At 44.5% G+C, this 14,085-nt stretch overlaps 1 protein-coding gene across 2 annotated transcripts; it reads left to right on the top strand.

Moving 5' to 3' along the window:
• The first annotated feature begins 51 nt into the window (after positions 1-51).
• On the top strand, positions 52-2,864 carry LOC124952678 (COP9 signalosome complex subunit 8). 2 transcript variants are annotated; one of them, XM_047502906.1, is made up of 4 exons: positions 52-266; positions 530-600; positions 1,570-1,748; positions 2,142-2,864. In XM_047502906.1, the coding sequence occupies exons 1-4, from the start codon at positions 210-212 to the stop codon at positions 2,396-2,398; spliced, it is 564 nt and encodes a 187-aa protein (XP_047358862.1). In that variant the 5' UTR covers positions 52-209; the 3' UTR covers positions 2,399-2,864. The 2 variants fall into 2 exon arrangements, with proteins under 2 accessions (XP_047358862.1, XP_047358863.1); XM_047502907.1 differs by having other exon boundaries at positions 52-299.
• Positions 2,865-14,085: the final 11,221 nt, after the last annotated feature.

The raw sequence follows: 14,085 nt of genomic DNA, 5'->3' as shown, positions 1-14,085 counted from the left end.
GATTTAATCGAATTCGCGAGTTGAAGCGCCGTACGGTGTCGCCCTCTGGAATGCTTATGTATTTCTTTGTGATCCGTGTCAATCTTTGGCAGCTTCAGCTGTTCAAAGATTTTTCTTTGACGTTACTTGATTTCGATGTTTCATAGATTCCTTCATATTTTATTCGATGAGTCATTTTTTTCTCTAAGGAAATAACGAAGCTCTTCATCATGGTGCTAAACGAAGTTGGCAAATTCCTTCTCGAATTGGAGAAAGCCGAATTAGAGGTTAGCGCAATTGTGTGTCCAATTTATTAATAGGTATATTGTTTCTAATTTATCAAACGCCATTGTTCTTAGACGTAGAAAGTTGTACATAATGATATATTTAAATGTTCTATAATTCTATCAATTATTGAAACTTCTTCTATGGTCAGATATTTGTGTCACATCTTTCTCTTCGATTACCGAGCGTAAAATATTTTTAAATATATTTACAAAATTGTATCGCTCAAGCCTTTTAACCTTTATTCATGCGATATTATTTTCAGGCACCTGCTGGAGTTGCGTCGGCACAAACTTATGCTCAACTATTGGCTATGTATCTTTACCAGAATGATTTGTAAGTCTATCAAATTACTTGTCAAGCTATTGTCGAACCTTATGGCGTGCCAGTGTCACAAAGAATGAGAAGGATCCACATCTATCTATGGATCTTTTACTTTTATTCGACTTGGCCAACTTTTTTTCTGTAATTGTATCATTAGAAAAGTGACCGTGTTAACGTTTTATTCTTGAATTACTCGTCGTATCTAGTATTTCTTCTATTTTTTTTTTTTTTTTTTTTTTTTTTTTTTTCTATTTTTTTCCTTTTTCTTTCTTTCCCCTCCTCCCGCCTCTAAATCGCACTTGTCCGCCGATAGGCGTAAAAATTGTAACTATTATTTATTAATCTTGATAGCGTCGAGATAACACGTAATACCAAATGTGGAATATCGTCTGGCAATTAAACTTTAATTCTATCGCAATCTACGATACAATTCTGGACTAATTTAGCATCTATACGGAGATATAGTTTGATCGGAAAATATATTTCGAAAATGCAGAAAACGCCTTTGATCGGCATACGTTTAACTAAGAGCGGTATCTCTTGTTTTCACTTTAATTGCATTCTCCGTGCTTATATCGGCAATTATCGCATTCACGTAGTCGCGCTCGGTAGCCGGAGAATGCTATTAGTCTTGGCTAATTTGATCGGACGATTTTATGGTCAAAGCACTGTTCTCCGATTTTATCTTACATTAACTTTCAATTCAATTTGGCATGATCGTTAAGAAAACCGGAGCGGGCTCTAGCTTTTACCTTTTAATAAGATAAATGCATACGCTTATCTCGTGATTTCTTTAGTGCGATCGATAACATTTCGATATTCCACGTTGACATTACCTATTGTATATCAATGCTTTTGCAAGAAATATATCCTTTTGAACAAATATATAATTATGCAAGATCAATGCACGTGACAACAAGCTTTCCAATAATAAAATAGTTGAATACAATAAGGGAAGAAAACAAAATTAACTCATCGTAGATGCAACGCAAAGTGCTTGTGGAAACGAATACCGTCGAATCTGAAGGATGCTAATTCGGAATTGGGCCGAATATGGGCGGTAGGGAAACACATGTGGCAACGGGACTGGCCCGCGGTGCACGTAGCTCTCAACGCGGATTGGAGCGAGGACGTTTCCGGGATCATGACTGCTCTGAAAGGTATCGTTAGCTATCGGAGGTATCGACGCGCACCCTACCTTCCACGATCTCGATAACTTTCATTATTGTCTTGGAAACCTTTTAGCGAGAATCGCGCTCATTACGAAAGCAAATATTCACCGGGCAATGTATCCATATGTCTATATATATGTATATATATATATATATACATATATATATATATATATACACATGTATATACACATACACACACACATACATGTATGTATATATATATATATATATATATATATATATATATATATATATATGTATATGTCCACATTTATTTGTTTCGATTCTGGCGCGAAAACTCGCCATAAATCCGAACCGATTAATTTTTCCAAAGATAAGGATAAAGGATTTGAATGCCATCGTGGACGATCCTTTCAGATAGCGTTCGCGAGCAAGCGATGACGCTGATATCCAAGGCTTACTCGTCGTTAGGTTTGACGGTGCTCGCAGCGATGACGGGTCTTGCATTGGAAGAGGCTCAACAGGCGGCGATGGAAAGGGGCTGGAGCATAGACGGGTCGATGGTCCAACCGGTTAAAATCGACAAGGAACAATGCATCTTTACCAACGAGATCTGCCTGACGGAGGATCAACTGAAAAAGCTCACGCAATTTGTCTCCTTCTTGGAGAATTAACCAAGTGCCGAACTAACGTGAAAGAGAGAGAATCGATCCTTTCGGTACTTTAAAGCCTTTAGCTTTTACAGCGTAATCGTATTACATAAACGAGGAAGTGCGCGTCAAAGGAACACAACGCGTCAAAATATCTCCGTACCTTCATCCTTTAGAAATATTATGTCACCGTATCTACCCACGCTGTCGATGTTCGTTCGATCGGAAGAACGTGCACGGTGTCGGACGTGCGAAGAAGCTCTTTGAGTTCGATCACGATCGATCGACCATCGTCCACGATAGTGACACTTTTTTTGTGCGAAATCGACTCTCGAGTGTTTTTTCTTTCCTTTTATTTTCTTTTTCTTTTTTTTTTTTTTCCCTCCCCCCCTTTTTTTCTCTTTTCCCTTTATTCTTTTCTCCTCCTTTTCCGTCGAAAGAAAGAGCAATAAAAGTATCGCGAAACGTAAATATACCCGATTCCTCTCTATGCTTTTTTCTTTTCTTTCTTTATTTCTTCTCTTCTCTCTTTGTGGTTAATCACGTAGGACTCTACTTTTTGGAAGAGAAACCGTTGTGCAAGAGCACGCTTCCAAATTTCTCGCTACCTAGATCGTAGACAGATTGGGTGAACTTGCGTAACGTATATCTACGGAGTTCCAAAGTAATGGGTGGCGGAGCACGCGGTGATTTCTTCGATCTCGCGCGTGAAAGCAACGATCGAGCGAGCGATCGCGGGTGCAGCAAATTTCGCACTTAAAGAGATTCAGCCGGAGGCATTGCGTCACACTCAAATCGAATCTTCGGTTGTTCTTAAAAAATCGCGGACGGTCAGGTATGTTCTCTTTCTCCCTAGAGAAGTTATATACCCACCGACGCCAAGTAATTCTTTGTGAGATCAATTCCAGGCCGCTCCACATTGTAACGTGCGCGGCTTTGCGTTGGGATCGAGATATATCTAGTAACGATTGTAGGCTTTTTCTCTAGACGAAATCGTTACATTTTATCAATACCCCTAGGAAGTTTCTTACGATATTCATTCAGCGGTACAACGATGTCGGTCTTGCGTACAACATAATCCTTCCGTCATCGCGTATTTGGATCTTCTTTTTTTTTTTCTTTTTTTTTTTTTTTTTTTTTGTTTCTCAAGACGTTCGAAGGAATTGGCAAAGTTTGCGAATATTTTCCTTTTCGTACGACTATGTCCATCCGTTCGCGTCCATGGTCCACGATACGTGGGAATGAACGAAGAAAAGCGTCGAGTCGTATCTAGAAGGCGTTCCCACGCGCTCCGTAGGACGTGTTCTATAGAAAAGAGTGCCTATCCTAGGTGCCCCGTACATATCGAGAACGTGCGATCGGCGCAATAATTGGTATCGAAAAAGACGTTCGATCTCAGCGGGGGAGGATTTCAAAGTGGATAGTAGTAGAGAAACGATGCCACGTTAAGAAAAGACGCAAAGTTCCTCTGCGTATCTACTCGTATCGCGGCGTCCCTTGCGCCTCGACGTACCACGTGCCGTTCTTCGAATAATGCAGATTCATCGTCGTTTCAACGAGCGAGATGATTGCATCGAGATATCGCGCAGCTGTTTCTTTCTCTTTCTTTTCCTTTTTCTTTTTTTCATGGAGCTATCGCGCCTCGGCAGGCAGACGGCGCGATCGAGCCTCGTGGAGAGGGTTAACCACGCGCGAGGCGAGAGAGAGAGAGAGAGAGAGAGAGAGAGAGAGAGAGAGAGAAAGAGGAATCACGAGTCGTTCAGGATGTTGCGAATGGCCGAGTCGATTGTTACCTCTCTTTTATTTTGCCCAAGTACTTTGGCTCCGTGGTGTACAGGTGTAATCTGATCTTCTCTTTTCGAGAGTATCGTCGTCTCTGCCATTCAGAGACGATCAAACTCAAGAGTCGTTTTTCTGCATTTATCACAAAGTTTGCAAAAAATTGTAAAAAGTTAAGATTAACTCGTAGAGAATATTATACGAAGAACGAGTAAAATTCTTCGTTATTATTAAGGAAAAACCGGTTTCTTTCTCTAGCGAAGTGAAAGCGAAGAGTGTCATTTTCCTCTTTGGTTTTCGCACGCTCGACGAGCATCTTCGCGCGACGTTGACGTTGCAAGACGTTCCTTAAAATGATAGACCTTTTTTTCTTCGTAAATCATTTCCAAGGGTAGAAATTTGTGGGATATAAAGGTGAATTGTAGAATCCAATAGAAGTTTAGCTAGAATAGGAAGATAGCTCGGGACGGTAATAAACTCGCAAGTCCTAGAGAGACTCGCAAGAGAGGAGATTAATCGAAGCGCAAAGAGGGGCGCGAGGAGGTGCATATCTCGGCGAACGGGGCTCGGCGGTCGTTGCCGGTTACCTCTCGGTTGACCTCCCCTAGCGAGCGTGCGCGAATACACGTCCTATCCTAGGCTCATCGTATAGTAACTTTGCCGTCTCTTCTTTTCCCGACTTAGCAGAGAACGAACGTACATAAGTACTCGCATCTCTCTTTTCTGAACGTGTACATGTGACGCGCGGCGGCCCGTTCCCGGTATGACCTTTGCACGGTGCCGCGGAAAACGCCGATGCTCCGAGCGAGCGAACGGCACGAATCGAACGAGCGACCGCTCGATTTCGAAAGTCCGCCTTCTTCGCGAGCTGCGGAAGGCTTGGGACGTTGGACCGAGAGAGAAAAGGAGGAGGAGGGGGAGGAGGAGGAGGGTGATGATAATGACGACGAGTACGACGGCTCGGGGTGAATGCGTTTTTCTCCCATAAATGGTACCGCCATTGCTCGATCGGTAGTACCGACACCGATACTACCACCACCTCTTCTTCTTTTTATTTTTCATCCTCCTTTTTCTTCTTCTCTACCTAATAGCCGGCTAATGAGCTCTAAACAGCTCGCATACGAGGGAATATTCTTTCGTTCGTTCGTTCGTTCGTTCGTTCGTTCGTTCGTTCGTTCGTTCGTTCGTTCGTTCGTTCGTTCGTTCGTTCGTTCGTTCGTTCGTTCGTTCGTTCGTTCGTCGCCGTTGCGGTCGAACGACTTGCGAAAGATCATCGTCTCGACAGAATCCTGACGTTAAGGATATTTTCTGCCGCGTCAACGGATTTCGTCCGATGACTATGATAATTCGTTCTACATCGGTTCTGCATGGTGTAATAATGAAATCAGAATCTTTCCTAGGCCACTCCCCTTTATTATTACGTTTCATTGTAAAGCAAGGTGGAACGGTACTCGCGGTATGACAACAATGTCTCTACCGATATTCAATTACTCCGCTTGCGTAATCCGGCCGATTCACCTCTCGAGAGAGAGAGTTCGTAGAGTTCGAAGGATGATCCGGGTGATCGTCCTTTCTCGTTCGAATCCTCCTCCTCCTCCTCCTCCTCCTCCTCCTCATCTACCTCCTTTTCGACCAAGTCACGTTGTATCTCTCTCTCGCTCTCTCTCTCTCTCTGTCTCTCTTTCTCTCTCAGACACACATACTCTCAGTCATATCTTTGCATGACCTTGAAGCGCGAATTGTCCATCGCTTCCCTTCTTTTCCTTCTTCTCTTCTTTCGAAGGAGTAGAAGGAGAATATCTCCATGATTCGATTCGCAAGGGTTTATACCGTTAGCATCTTATTCGACGCGCTTCGAAGCACCGAGCGCGAAAGGAAAGAACGATTAGATGGATGGATAGATCGAGAAAGAGAGAAGGAGAAAGACAAAGAGAAATGGGAGTAAGAAAGAGAAGGAGAAGACACAATTGAATGTTGGCGGTCTCGTGGGCGGGACCGAGTTCGATTGTTTCTTTATCGCGATCACGCTCGTTCCTTCTTCTGCGAGCGCAATGGCAATCTCACCACCACCGACTATGCTTCTTCGTCTCTACAGCTTTCTATATCTGTATATATATTAAGTCTCCTTCTCGATCGTATGGAGATTTCTCTCTCTCTCTCTCTCTCTCTCTCTCTCTCTCTCTGTCTTTCTTTCTTTCTTTCTTTCTTTCTTTCTTTCTTTCTTTCTTTCCTTCTTTCTCGTGCACTCGGTTAAGGCGGTGGGTGCGCTTAGAATGCACCTTCTCCGCAGCATTCCACGCGGAAAGAAAACTGATCGTTACCTTTAGCACAATTACAGTTCGCGGCTATTCGAACGTATCCGCAATCGAATCATCGATCGGTCTCACCCTCCACTTTTCCAACTTTCCTCAGATTCGAAGAGATTGCGAGTGTAGGTCGTCCTGAAAGTTCGCCAGCTACGTTACGAACTCGAAAGCTTGGTATAATTAAAGGATAGGAAAGTCGATCGTCGAAACGGAATCGATGCGCGATCGATCTTTGTTTAGGTAGAAGAAGGCGTTGTCACGGACTTTCCTTGGGTGGCACGGCTTTCCTGAGAACGGCACGAAGAAGGATTCTCAAACGGAGTCTCTCTCCCGCTCTCTCCTCGTTCGTCGGCAGACAGGCAAGCGAGTAGGCGGATAAGCTTTTCCGAGGGCCAGGTGATCGGTGGCCCCGATACGACGGCCCTCTCGACGGAGCCACTCGACTCGGAGGCACTTTGAGTTCTCGCCGGCCGCAGAACTTGTGGGATTTCGCAAGCGAACGCTTGCTTCTCGACTCAAGCGGTACTACTACTTCTCGGAGAGTAGCAAAGATAAAGAAGAGAAAAGAAATAGCTAAGAAGAGGTGCAGGTGAAGCGAATGCGAGGCTCCGACCTGACACGCGAGAGACTCGCGGAGAGAAACGAAGAGTGCACGAGGGCTCAACGGAGAGGGGGAGGAGGATGGAATAGAACGTTCAACGGGAGAACGGAATATGGGATCACCTAAGGTTAGGGTTCGCGATGCTGCGCCCACGTACCTATTGTCTCTCTACTTTCGTGCGCGCTGCGGGAAAAAGGACGCGACTTGCCTTCGGTGCGGCGCACCGCGTGCACACGCTCGACCTCGTCTCTTTCTCTCTCTCTCTCTCTCTCTCTCTCTCTCTCTCTCTCTCTCTCTCCCCCCTTTCCTCTCTCTCCCTCTTTCTTTCCGTGTAGCGCGCTTCACGGGATGCTCCGATACTCTATTTCCTTGAGCGAGAGAGAAAGGTGCGTTCCTAGCTTAGAGTCGGCGGCCCGTTGCGTTTATCCAAGAGAGAGATGGAGAGAGAGAGGGAGAGAGAGAGAGAGAGAGAGAGAGAGAGAGAGAGAGAGAGAGAGGTATCTGGCGGATCCTTGGGTTTTCTCACCTCGCTTTTGCCGCTTCTTCGTTACGGTGCGAAGAAACGCGGCGGAATCGCGCGGCCGATGCCGCTTAAATGCCACAGCTTGCAGGCATTTTTCGCGACACGCCGGGATAAATAATGGTGTCTTGCGCCAAACGATCGAGAAATTACGCGAACGGCGTAATTTTAGCGTTGTGTAAGATGTCCGATGAACATGCTCGCGCGTCAAGTTCTCTTTTCTTTTTTTATTGACTTTTACATATACAAGGAAAAAACATGGATACAACTTTATTATCTTATATACCCCGAAATACATCCTTGTTAATTATAGACACAACTTGGATACAAGATGAATTAAGATCGGTCATTGTTATCGCACGAGTGTTGATCGAATTAAAACATTTTTACGTACGAAAATCCTGAAAGCGTCATCGATGAGAGATTTTTATTCGATCCTACGTCGACCGAACGCTATCGGACGAGTTCTAATCTGGTTACCTTGAATGACGTCACCCGACCAATACCCTTTCTCGTTCATTCGCTTTCTCTCTCTCTTTCAACGTATTTCCAATTTACGGATAGCGCAGATGTTCGGAGCGTTCGATAAAGCTTCGTGTCTGTCATACACACAAACACACACACAGAGAGAGAGAGAGAGAGAGAGAGAGAGAGAGAGAGAGAAGAGAGGAAGAGAGAAAACACGTTCTCTTTTGTTCGACCATGTTACCACTTTATTCATTTCTGTTCCCGTCCGTTCCACGTGTAAATTAGATATTGAAACTTAATTGCCACTTTACTCGTGTTTTTTAAGTACGATAAAATTAGCGAGGATGTCGATGAAATCGCTTTTAAATCGATTGAAAATAGCTTTGAAATCGCTTGTAAATCCATCTGCGTCCATCGTTGAAACGGCAAGTAGTATAAGTCAATCATATATCGTCAATGTTGACTTATAGCTTCTTTCGCGCGCGTTGTTTCACGGAAATCGTTGTTGCAACTTCATTAGATCCATTACAGATCTTGATTTACGTGACGTCCATCTCGGACGTGCGCTTGTAGACGGCGGCTAGAAAGGAGTTTGAATTTTTGGAAGAAGGCGCGAGTCTCGGCGGCGGCGGCGGCGGCGGCGGCATAGAACGAACGATCGATTTACCATCGTCAAACCGGCTTCGATCGTTTATCTCAAATGAAACGAATCTAGCGCAAGGAAATCCAACGTCTCTGCAGTCCTTTATTCCGGGTGGCGGCCACCAACGTCGTGCACGAGCATGCTCGAAGCTTCCCACCTGGGATTCCGAACGTATCACTGTTCTTTAACAATCCCACCGAACTGCCGTTCTTGTAATTAGGCACGATGTTCGTGTCAAGCGAAACGGCAAGGCTTCTTCGAAAGGCGATCGTGTAACGCTATTTTCTACTCGATTCGCGTAATCAGCGTTAAAATTAAATCTATTTCGTAAACTCGTAGGCTACGTAATAACGAGATAATTTGCATCAAGCAAAGTTACACGATTCGGAGAAAAGACGGGAGACGAAAGACGATCGTAGTACTTTTTACTTGGACGTATTAAATTTTTGTGAAACGAGGGAACATCGATGGGCGAGTTGTTACCGAGTACCAGAACGCGTGACCTTGTCCAATGAAATAACGTAATAGTAATAGAATCGTACGAATTACGTTGTGCCAGTACGGAAACTTTAAAGTCAATTGATACGCATAAGTGTATCTAATCGATTTCTTCTGTGTGCGTCTTTGAACGTCGTATCGCTCAAGTGTATCATTGACGCGCTTGTGCGTCCACGCATTTAATTACTTTTATCGGGAACTATTTTTCAACCGTACGAGATTTAAAGACCTAACGAGCGAATTTAACGTATGGTATTGAGATAGAATCGTTATTTTTTCAACGAATGCGGACCGTTCGGCGTTTCGCTTCGCTTATAGAAATCATCAGGTTTATTACCTATCGGCGATAGGTAATTTCAATGTGGATTTATCGTTTATAATTTGTTACGATTATACATATATTTATTCGTCATTTGTTTGGGCGATCGAACGGCGTTGAGAAAAGTCGAGTCGTTAGACTTTCGACAAATAGAAGCGCGATCGATTGTATAACGATAGGAGGATTAGATGTTGTTTGACGAGGATGAGCGAGCTGGTTGGTCTTTCAAATAATAATAACATAACGATCGGGGACGGAAAACGAAGCACACATTTACGATCGAACCTCGTCGATTGGTTCGAAGGTGAGTTCGTAAGGCGAACGAGCAGGCTCTATAAGCGATCGGAGCTTTGCCGTTCAGACAGGAATCGTTTAATCATTCAAGCGATGGTCGTCGGATTCATTGAGAGACGCTCGCTGACAGCGAGAAAAGCGACCCTCCGCGAGATTGATTTCTCATTAAGATCTCAATTATGTACACTTGATTTAGGACAATCGATTCTTTTCACGGCGTCACAAATATTGAAAAAATCGAACGTTGAAGAAATTTTATGGCCTTTTTTTCCTTCCCTCTCGTTTCTCTTCTTCTTTACGTTTGTTTTTTGTTTTTGTTTCCTTCTTCTTTTTTTTTTTTTTTTTTTTTTTTTTTTGTTTCTTGAGGAGAATCACCCCGATCGGCAGCAGCCCCTACTTTTCTCTCTGATCGCTCACGCAGCAATCGGTGGTGTCCCACTTAACTCGGATAGCGTGGGATAGGCCCTTGGGAGATGATAATTACACGTCGCGTTACGGGTCGACCTACGGGCATGCCGGCACGACCGTAACGTACCGTACGTTACGGCCGTGCACTCTCACCGGTTAGATTCGCCGTCTTCTCCCTTTCTCTCTATCTATTCCTCTCTATCTCTCTTTCTCTCGCTTTCCGCTTGCGTTTAGATAGAACGCTCGAGAGGCGTTCGACATCGCGCGATACTCTTGCTACTTCGTGATCGGTACTATCGTCGCAACTGTCCGCGTCCTCGCCGAGAAGAGTACCAAGTAGGAGGCTAAATGCCGACCTCGACAGTCGGTGCATCGAGCCGCGATATCGCATTTGCTCGATCCCGAGAGAATAGAAAAGGAAACTTGTAGGGATCTAAGGAGCAGAGACTTTGAACTTGATTTTTCGAAAATCTCTTAAAGAAAAACGTCGATAATTGGTTTGAATTTTCCTGACAGTTTCGTGTCTCCCACTTTTCGTGCGAGTCGACGAGGACGACGAATCGCTTATAATATGATAATAGCGCGAGGCACTCCCCACGGCTAGAGTGCCGTCTATGCGCTCGCCTTCGTCTTCTCTCTCTCTCTCTCTCTCTCTCTCTCTCTCTCTCTCTCTCTCTCTCTCTCTCTCTCTCTCTCTCTTTCTCTCTTTCTCTATCTCGAAGTGAAAGGCGGGCGAGTCTTGGCTTTGCTCGCAGCACGCTAGTTTATGCCGGCGGTCCTCGCGCGCGCTGTGTCGGCACGGCACGGTTGCCGCGAGGTTAGAGGTCGGCTCACCCACTCCCCTCCTGGCCCTTCACCTCCTATCCTCGAGACTCTCGCGAGTTGTATCTCGCTAGAGAGAGTGAGAGAGAGAGAGAGAGAGAGAGAGAAAAAGAGAGACTCTTTCCATCCGTTCTTCGTTCGCTTGATCGCTTCTCCTCTTATACTCTCTCTCTTTCGCTCTCTCTCTCTCTCTCTACTACCTCGATCTCGCTTCTCTCCTCTCCTTGCGTGTCGCCATTCTCTCTTTCTCGCTTAGCCGGGAGACCGAAGCTGCTTAGGCGATATTATAAAGACGAGCAAACAGGATCTAAAGTCTCGACGCACCGTAGCAAGAATCGCAACTTTTTTCCAAGATATATTCCATCATTTTCCAAATTTTTTCGTCAACAAAAGAATATAATTTGACGAATATCGAGGACGATAAGTCGAAAAATAAGATTCGTATTAATTGCGAACGTTTATCGAAAGGAAATCGTGTTTTGCACATTAGTGGATTTGAAAAAAAAAAAGGAATAAGAAGAACGTGGTGGAGTATAAGAAGCGCGTGAAACGCGACGGAGAAGATGGATGGTGTCGGATGGAGTAAAAGCGCGTTATAACGACGGGGAATAAATATTGGAGTAGGTACACGGACGATATTACCATACAATACGCATACCGCGTAGACTCGGGCCACGCGAGGGGTGCGACGACTCTCGCGAAGAGGTCCTTTCTTCCACGTATACTCGGGCTCGTGCCGCCTCGTGCTCTCTTTCTCTCTCTCTCTCTCTCTCTCTCTCTCGTGTCTCTTCCTCTAAGCGCCATTAATCAGGCTCGATCTTCCACCCAGGTCCCACGCAAGGCACGTTGCGTACACGCTACCTCGAAATACCGGAGGGATAGGCCTTTCTCGTATTATCGAATAACTGTAAATCGTGGTTTTGTATGAGAGAATATAAATGAGTGAGAGGGAGAGAGAGAGAGAGAGAGAGAGAGGAAGGCACGCAAGTATACACACCTCCCGAAATGATGCTTTTTAATGAATTCGTTTTTTCGCACTCTCGGCTCTTTATCCTTCTATCAGCACGAGTTTACACCCTTGCGAAGAAGCATTTAGGGAAATTACGTTTGCTGGACAAAAGAATATAATCGAAAGTAGAAGGAAAAAGTTCATATAGTAGTACCAGGATGTCGTTTACGATCGGATTAATCGTCTCGTTTACTTTTTTTTCGAATGCCTCTTGAAGCGAACGAGCGAGACTCATGCGAAAGGAAAAAGTCCTTCTCTCGCGTGTAATTAACATACGTCGCACTCTTATTTATTACCGACTATTTTAATTATCGTCATTTGAATCTTTGCCGTATGTTTTATGTATAAGAGATGGAACGGACCCGTGTATTTTGGAAAGAAATAAAAAGCTACGGCACGCGCAGATTCCAAGTCATTATTTGTCTTTTGCGCGTGCAAATCTTGACGTGGAGGAGGAGGAGGAGAGAGCAAGCACAGCGGACTAAGTCAGAAGTACAGCGAAACGTCTTTCTTGTCCGAGAATGATTCCGGTGGCGCGTCCGTGTGGAGGTGTCCGTCGGAGGCTCGTCGTCGTCCTTTCCTTTTTCGCCCGGAGCCATCTCGTCCTCTCTCTTTCGTTTCTGCGCTTGGGTGACAGGTGAAACGACCTATACGCGATGCTCAGCGAGTGCCGCGAGGTCGGCATAGAGACCGCTCGCCGAGAGGATACCTAATTCCGGAGAAAAGAAGAAGACGTCTATATATTGGGGGCTCTCCCGATATGCACGATACATTTCTTAAGATGATCGATATGAGTGGCACGAATAAATTCTCAACTTTTTTTCCAAAACGTACGCAGAATAGAAGATAGAAAATTCTGCGAAAAAGTATTTTCATTCTAAAAAGGTAAGATTCTTCGAAGATCCCACGTAAGCTATAACAGCTGGCACAGTTGTACCTCGATAGAGAAAACGAAACGTATGCATCGTCTCGTTCGATTCTGAATGCGAACATTAATTAGACAATTTTTGCGCGGTCTAACGGAGTTACGAGCGAACAACGAGTTAACGATCGATGAATCGAACGTCTATGAATTTCCTGTTTGTCCTGTTAAATTCAAATCTAACGACCAAAGATTATCCTCCGTCGTAATTAGAGAGGCGAAAGTAGTAGGCAGGTAGATATAGGTATACACATGTATACCTCGTGCGTCCTCGTAAACGCGTAATTACCGCTTGTCTCCGCGGCGGCACGATCAGAAGTCGCGGAACGTAAGAATCCTTTACGATTACTTCATGTAAGGTAATGGGGATGAACGCTAAGTAATATTACTTAATGTATCCTATGTACGTAAAGCAATAACGGTTCGCGTCAACTATTTGCGATAGCAACGTTTCAAACTTCGCTTTATATCCGGGGCAAATGCGTCTAGGTTGCGAAATTTCTCTTTCTTTTGCACGGCTCAAATCTACAAAGTTTTAAATATTAACGCTTAATCTACGTTGCGAAACGCATTCGAGCATATCCGTCTTAGGTACTCAATACGATCGACGTAACCCAGACTACAATGTCATTCGTGCCAATGGAGAAAAGCCGATTGTAGAACGCGTTACGATCGAGAGACCACGAATCGATGATAAACGAAACTTTCTTGCGTGGTTTCAGCAGGAGAAAAGAATACTCTTCCTATTTCTTTCTTTTTATGTAACTAATTTGTTTGTCCTTCCGTCCGTAGGAAAAAAAAAAGGAAAAAAAAGGAAAAAAGAAAGAAGAAAAAAAGAGAAAGAAAAAAATAGGAAAAAAAAAAGAAATGCGTAAGAAACGCAAGTTGCACAAGTAGAAAGAGTAATTATGTAAATGAGCGATGTGTGCTCGGTTAGTTTCACAAGTTGACATTGAGAGGCTATTCGTGTGCGAACGAACGATAACGAGACGAATTTATAATAAACGCTTTGCCTTGAATTTGTTTCTTCCGGTCATCGTTGTCGTCGCCGTCGCCGTCGCCGTCGCCGTCGCCGTCGCCTTCGTCGTCGCCGTCGTCGCCGTCGTCGCCGTCGTCGCCGTC

Source organism: Vespa velutina, chromosome 10, assembly GCF_912470025.1.
Source record: "Vespa velutina chromosome 10, iVesVel2.1, whole genome shotgun sequence".
Classification (NCBI taxonomy): domain Eukaryota; kingdom Metazoa; phylum Arthropoda; class Insecta; order Hymenoptera; family Vespidae; genus Vespa; species Vespa velutina.
This window is presented reverse-complemented; position numbering and strand designations above follow the sequence as displayed.

Bases quoted from the DNA above. Each gene is read 5' to 3' on its own strand.
- LOC124952678 (XM_047502906.1), top strand. From the start codon at position 210: ATGGTGCTAAACGAAGTTGGCAAATTCCTTCTCGAATTGGAGAAAGCC. The intron at 267-529 runs GTTAGCGCAATT...TATTATTTTCAG, and splicing joins TGGAGAAAGCCGAATTAGAG to GCACCTGCTGGAGTTGCGTC. The intron at 1,749-2,141 runs GTATCGTTAGCT...CGATCCTTTCAG, and splicing joins GATCATGACTGCTCTGAAAG to ATAGCGTTCGCGAGCAAGCG.